This window comes from Harpia harpyja, chromosome 6 (genome assembly GCF_026419915.1).
Source record: "Harpia harpyja isolate bHarHar1 chromosome 6, bHarHar1 primary haplotype, whole genome shotgun sequence".
NCBI lineage: Eukaryota > Metazoa > Chordata > Aves > Accipitriformes > Accipitridae > Harpia > Harpia harpyja.
In genome coordinates, this window is record NC_068945.1 from 43,616,294 (window position 1) to 43,623,364 (window position 7,071).

Genomic DNA, 7,071 nt, shown 5'->3' on the forward strand with positions numbered 1-7,071 from the left:
GTCCGCAGGATGCTACATTAATGCTGCAACTATTCATGTCAAGCCAGCCTACAGTCTCCTCAAATGCAGTCCTGACTTGGAAGAACTTCAGAAATGTCGATGGTTAGTCCGAGGACTTGAGAGTTTAGACAGCTCCTAAGTATGATCAAGAGGCCAAAAAAGACTGCGGTTGCATTCTAAGCACTGCGTGTGTTAACTACATTGAATAGGCACTCTCTTCTAACAAACCTGAAAGAGAGTAAATTGGGGCTCCTGAGAGAGACCCCTTTCAGGTTTGCTTTTTCACTGTGTCGTGGTTTAACCCCAGCCAGTAACTAAGCACCACGCAGCCGCTCGCTGGCTTCCCCCCTACTCAGTGGGATGGGGGAGAGAATCGGGGAAAACAAAAGGAATACTCACGGGTTGAGATAAGAACAGTTTAGTAGAACAGAAAGGAAGAAAATAATAATAATGATAATAATAACAATAGAAAGATGACAACAATAATAATAAAATAATTGGACTATCCAAAACAAGCGATGCACGATGCAATTGCTCACCGCTCTCCAACCAATGCCCAGTTAGTTCCCGAGCAGCGATCCCCCCCAGGCCAACTCCCCCCAGTTTATATACCGGGCATGACGTCACATGGTATGGAATACCCCTTTGGCCAGTTTGGGTCAGCTGCCCTGGCTGTGTCCCCTCCCAGCTTCTTGTGCCCCTCCAGCCTTCTTGCTGGCTGAGCATGAGAAGTTGAAAAATCCTTGACTTAGTCTCAACACTACTGAGCAACAACTGAAAACATCAGTGTGTTACCAACATTCTTCTCATATTGAACCCAAAACATAACACTATACCAGCTACTAGGAAGAAAACGAACCCTATCCCAGCCAAAACCAGGACAAACCGATATATTAACTGACAACTCAGCCCCTCTCACGACAACATAAACCATTTACCCAACGTGTCTACACACGCGAGCATAATCCACAGCCATGAAGGCAGAGTTATCTCTATAACAGTAGCAGCACCATGCCAAAGAAGCTGGCTTGCATTTATATCCCCGGCAACTGTGGCAACCGTAAGAGCAATCCTAAAGCATCCAAAACGTGTCATGAAATAGATCCGCTTCTGCAGGCACTGCATTGCCATCATTTTAATCCCTGCTTGCTCCCAAAACAATGCTTTCCCCCTTTCCTACAAGCACAGCGAAAGCAAAGCCAAATACACGGAAGCGTTGGAGAATTCAGGTTGGAAGGCACCTCATGAGGTGTCCAGGCCAACCGCCTCCCCAAAGCAGACTGAGCTATGAGGTCAGACCACGCTGTTCAGGGGTCCTTCCACTCTGCTCTTCAAAGCCCCCACGGATGGAGACTGCACAAACTCCCGGGGCAAGCTGTTCGACTGCTTGACCATCCTCAGGCCGAGTTTTCTCCTTACGCGCAGTTAAAACACCTTGTGTTTCACTTTATGCCCCTTGTCTCTCGGACAACATTGCCTCTCTTTCTCCTAACGCTTCCATTCACAACACTTAAGCACCACCTATGGCGCCACTTAAGAAACCCTCTCCTGCAGAGCCGTGGTGCTGCTGAGCTAATGGCAAGTTTCCTGCTGAGTCTGGGTCTGGGTCTGTGTGTGGAGGGGGCACCACAGACCGCTTTCTTGCAGTCTTTGGGGTGGAAAGGATGAGAGCAGCCAAACGCAGACCTGCTTTTACCAGTCACACAGGGAACTCCTTCCGTGTGGCTCCTTCTTTTTCAAAGCTCATTCCCACGCCTCTCATCAATCATACTTGCAGACGACTAAAGAGACCTATGTGCCATTTGACACATTTTGACAAATGTCTCACCTTTCACGCTGATTTTCAGTTCCTTTTTTGTGAAGAAACTCTACCGTCTCCTCATCATGTTTGGAGACAGCAAGATTAAGGGGGGTATATCCCTCCTGAAAGGACAAATAATCCCCGTTAGAAAAACCCAGACAAGTTCTGCACCTTTTCGAAAGAGCAGCTTTACCAAGTGCCAAGGTTACCCGGTTCTGAGCATTTATATTGGCATTATGCTCAAGTAACAGCCCTGCTACCGTTGTATTAGGAGATACGACAGCAAGGTGAAGGGCAGTGTTGCCGTCAGCATCTGCCAGATTCGGGTCGGCACCATGCTGCAGCAAAATAGCCACACGTTTTTCTTGCTGGCACTGTACTGCCCGGGAACAACACACAAAAAAGGGAAGATTTCCAACATTCGTGTTTCACTCTGTCACAACTCGGCCAGCTTCTGAATGCTGGGAAAGAAAAGCCTCTTCCAAGATTAGCTAGCATATGCCCGTTCCACACCTATTACAACACGCACGTTACTACGTAGGTCCGTGTAAAGAATCCTGCCAGGCACCTCTCATTTAACGCACAGTCGGCAAGTCCCACTGACAAGAGCGTAACATATTCCGCATACCGTCATCAGTGGCGATCTCTTGAAATTGTCAGCAAGGTTCAGCTGGCAGTTCTCTTGTACCCAAAATCCAACGGCATCCACGTGCCCATTTGCACAAGCGACATGCAGAGGTGTCCTAAAAATTAAACATACGAGCTTAACATAGACAGACAACGAACGAACCAAAGCTCTGTTGCCGCTCAGCCCTGGGGATCCTGCAGCCCAGACTCTGCTCCTCCTGCTTTCCTGCACCGCTCACCCACAGGGCAGAAGAGAACTGGTGCTGCCTGAGCAGCTGCAGAACGACCCTGCGGGGAGACCACTGCCAAGCAGCAGGTCGGCGGCAGGCACTTCCAACAGCACTCAAGCCAACCCGGCAGCTACGAGCAATGAAAAGCTCTGGAGCTCGCTCCCCCAGCTGACAGGGCAAATCTCACTTTTCAAGCAATTAGCTCGAATCTGATCCTACGCAAAACCTTGAGAGCGGGCACTTCTGCGGGGCACCCACAAGCTGCCAGGGGGGTTGATCGCACCACACTGATGCTCCCGCTGGACCAGCAGGCTCTGCGCTGTAACGTGCTGCTGGTGCTTGAGAGAGGGTGCTTGAGAGAGGCCTGGCGGAACTTGGCTCAGAACCTCCCGCAGCAACGCCTGCCAGAAGCAGCCAAGGTGTCCGTCAGCGGCCCGCAGCCCCTCACCGCTTCTCCTGGTCTTGCCCGTCGATGCCACCTCTCTTCGGCTGCGACCGCCTCAGCCGGGCCAGGGCGCCGCGGGCAGCCGCGCGGTGCAGCCTGCCCGGGTCCTTCTGCCCGAGCTCGTAGGCACTGGTGGCAGCGGCTGGAGGGCAGGGCTGCCCAGAAGCGCTGCCGGAGGGCGACTGCTGGCGCTTCTTGCTGAAGAGCGCCATGACCCTCTGCATGCTGTGGCGCATACTGTAGCACATGCTGCGGCACGGTCGTGGCCCCGCTGGGAGCCACCAGCAGCAGGAGGCACCCGGCGGACTCTGCCGGGCCCTGGGCGAGGGCAAGGAGGAGGGCGAGGGTGAGGGTGAGGAGGAGGGCGAGGGTGAGGAGGAGGGCGAGGGTGAGGACGACGGCGAGGGCGAGGAGAGGCACCAGGCAGACGAGCTCGCCTGCCGCGGCCTGGAGCCCCCGAGGCGGGCGCAGCGCCGCACCGACGGCCCCTGCCCGGCACCTGCTGCTGCTCCGTCCGCCAGCAGAAGGCGCGCCAGCGCAACAACGGCGGCGACGGCGCTCGGGGGCGTGGCAAGGGGGCGTCACACACGGGGGCGTGGCAGAGGGCGGGTGCGAGGGCGGGAGCGCGGCAGGGCGCTTGGGGAGGCTCCCGGGGGCCCCGGGGAGAGCGGGCGCTGCCCCCGCGACAGGGTGTCCCGGGGGCGGGGGCCCGGGCTGCTCCCGCCCGGCCGGAGGCCGCGGCAGACGCCGGGGCAGCTCTCGCCTCAGCCGCACGATGACAACTTGTACGCATGATGGCAACTACAGCAGTGGTTATCATCATCTACTACTGCAACAACAGAAAGAACATCAAGAAGACAACGGATAATCATCCATACCAAAAATGTATAGGAAAAGGGCAATACAGGTCTCGAAAGAAAAAAAAACCAAAAACCAACAAACCAAAACCCAACAAAAGAAAATCACCAAGAACCCCCAAACAAACCAGAGCTCACCTTTGTTCTTAATCTACTAACTTCATTGACCATTTCAGAGCAGTTGTTCTTCATTTCTCTCTGTAAACTAAGCTGGGACTCCATCCCTCTCTCCTCATATATGCTTAGTTTTCTCATAGATCTGCTCAGAAGCCTCTTCAACCTGCACAGCAAATGAGTCAAGAAAACAACGAAGCAAAGGAACAACCGGCCTTTTTCACACACTCTTACGTAAACAGCGCAGACATGGCTCGCTTCATCTTGAACATGCTTTACACACCAGCAATTACTGAGAAAAAACAGCATTACTGTGCCACGAACCCCTTGAAAGTTCCAAATTTCACCTGAAAAGAGGAATAAAAGACTTCCTTCCCCGCCCCCAGGAGAACCGCAGAGCAACCTGCATTTGCAGTTCTTTTGGCAGCTGTTGAAAACGATGGACTCATGCACAGAAGCACCCTGCAAGAACTAACACGAGGCTTGAATTTTCTCACAAACAGTTACGTACACCTGTATTTACATTGAAGTTCAATAAAGCTTGACTTCTACTCAGGGATACCTCTTCACCATGTTAAAAAGCCATACCTCTTACAGTCTTTCTGCAGTTTGAAGTTTATTCTCAGTTCTTTGCACAGACACACTTCGTCTCTGCGTATCCCCTCTACCAGCTTCTTCACTTGCTGTCCTTGACTGTCACGCTTTCAAAATAGAAAAGATACATGACACACACAGCATGGGAACAATATCTACGTGCAGTATGTGCATCTGGCATTCTCCACAGAGAAGCTGCAGTACGTCTCTATCTGTTGCTTCCTGCGTGACCCCCAAATGACAAGATACTCAGTGCCTGAAGTGAGGCTCGAGGTGGTGCCAGAGCCCAGCTTGGGCGGTCGGGGGCTGCGGGAGCTCCCTGCGGATGCCCACTGACCGCTCCAGGCCCGCCACGCCAGAGCTCTGGGACGACGTGCTTTCCTCCCGACAGAAAGGTGGCCTGAACTTCCCGTGGTGTGGTGAAAACCGAGGGCCCCGTCTCGCTGTGCCGGTGGCTGCTGCTCGCACCCTTGCAGAGAATCGTGGAATGGCTGAGGTCCTCTGGTCCAAGTCCTCTGCTCGAGCAGAGTCACCTAGAGCCAGCTGTCCCGGTCTGTGCCCGGCTGGATTTTGCGTATCTCCCAAGCACGGAGACTCACAGCCTTCCCAGGCAACCTGTACCAGTGCTCTGTCACCCTAACAGTAAAAATGTGTTTCTTGACGTTCAGAGGGAACCTCACATGTTTCAGTTTGCACCCATTGCCTCTCGTGCTGTCGCTGTGCACCACTGAAAAAAGCTTTGGGCCTTTCCTTCGGGTATTCGTATACATTGACGAGATTCCCCCTGAGCTTACTCTTCTCCAGGCTGAACAGTCCCAGCTCTCTCAGCCTTTCCTCATGTGAGACGCTCCAGTCCTTTAATCAGCTTGGCGGGTCTTTGTTGGACTCTCTGCAGCATGTCCCTGTCTGCCTCGTACCGAGGCACCCAGAACTGGACACAATACTCCCCTCACCGGTGCTGAGTAGAGTGGAAGTGTCACCTCCCCTGACTTGCTGGCAATACTGTGTCTAAGGCAACTGTCCTGGTTTCAGCTGGGATAGAGTTAACTGTCTTCCGAGTAGCTGGTACGGTGCTATGTTTGGAGTTCAGTATGCGAAGAATGTTGGTAACGCTGGTGTTTTCAGTTGTTGCTCAGTAGCGTTTAGTCTAAAGTCAAGGATTTTTCAGCTTCTCATGCCCAGCCAGCGAGAAAGCTGGAGGGGCACAAGAAGTTGGCACAGGACACAGCCAGGGCAGCTGGCCCAAACTGGCCAACGGGGTATTCCATACCATGGGATGCCACATCTAGTGTATAAACTGGGGGGACCGGGGGCGGGGGATCGCCCCTCGGGGACTAGCTGGGTGACGATCGGCGGGTGGTGAGCAATTGCACTGCGCATCATTTGTACATTCCAATCCTTTTATTATTGCTGTTGTCATTTTATTAGCGTTGGCATTATCGTTATTAGTTTCTTCTTTTCTATTCTATTAAACCGTTCTTATCTCAACCCACAAGTTTTAATTCTTTTCCCGATTTTCTCCCCCATCCCACTGGGTGCGGGGGGAGTGAGTGAGCGGCTGCGTGGTACTTAGTTGCTGGCTGGGGTTAAACCACGACAGCAACACAGGATACCGTATTCCTTTTCTGCTGCAAGGACACATTGCTGGCTCACAGTCAACTTCGTGTCCACCAGGACCCCTCGGTCCTTTTCTGCAAAGCTGCTTTCCAGCTGGGTGATCCCCAGCAGGTACGGGTGCCTGGAATTGTTCCTTCCCAGGTGCAGGACACTGCACTGTCCCTTGTTGAACTGCGTGAGGTTCCCATCAGCCCATTTCTCCAGCCTTTCAAGGTCCCTTTGGATGGCAGCACAACCCTCTGGTGTATCAGCCACTCCTCCCCGTTTTGTGCGATCAGTACACTCTGCCCCGGCATCCAGATCATTAATGAAGATTTTGAACAGGACTGGGCCCGGTATTGACCGCTGGGGTACACTGCTAGTCACTGGCCTCCAGCTAGACGTTGCGCTGCTGACCGCCACCCTCTGGGCCCGGCTGTTCAGTCAGTTTTCAGTCCAGCCTGCTGTCTGCTTATCCGGCCCGTGTATGCATGAACACCTTGTCTGTGAGGATCTTATTGGTGACAGTGTCAAAGGCCGTACTGAAGTCCAGGTAGACAATATCCACTGCTCTCCCCTTGTCTACCAGGCCAGTCTTTTCATTGTAGAAGTTCATCGAGTTGGTCAAACGTGACTTCCCCTTGTTGAAGCCATTCTGACTACTACTGATGGTTTTGTTGTCTGCCATGTGCCTGGAAATGGTTTCCAGGATTAGCTGCTCCATCACTTTCCCAGGGATGGAGGTGAGGCTGATTGGCCTGTACTTCCCTGGGTCCTCCTTTTTGCCCTTCTCGAAGGTAGGAGTGA

General features: G+C 53.0%; 1 protein-coding gene across 1 annotated transcript; it reads right to left on the reverse strand.

The window, feature by feature from the left end:
- Positions 1–1,293: 1,293 nt before the first annotated feature.
- On the reverse strand, positions 1,294–3,351 carry LOC128143589 (putative ankyrin repeat domain-containing protein 20A5). Its single transcript, XM_052790949.1, has 5 exons — positions 3,107–3,351; positions 2,430–2,544; positions 2,011–2,175; positions 1,829–1,923; positions 1,294–1,414 (listed from the first exon to the last, which is right to left on the reverse strand). Exons 1-5 carry the CDS (start codon positions 3,349–3,351, stop codon positions 1,294–1,296), a joined length of 741 nt encoding a protein of 246 aa, XP_052646909.1.
- Positions 3,352–7,071: the final 3,720 nt, after the last annotated feature.

Coding starts and splice junctions, on each gene's coding strand:
- LOC128143589 (XM_052790949.1), bottom strand. CDS start 3,351: ATGTGCTACAGTATGCGCCACAGCATGCAGAGGGTCATGGCGCTCTTC. Junction 2,545..3,106: donor GGGCAAGACCAGGAGAAGCG/GTGAGGGGCTGC, acceptor TTTAATTTTTAG/GACACCTCTGCATGTCGCTT. Junction 1,415..1,828: donor ACTGAAAATCAGCGTGAAAG/GTGAGACATTTG, acceptor ACTGCGCGTAAG/GAGAAAACTCGGCCTGAGGA.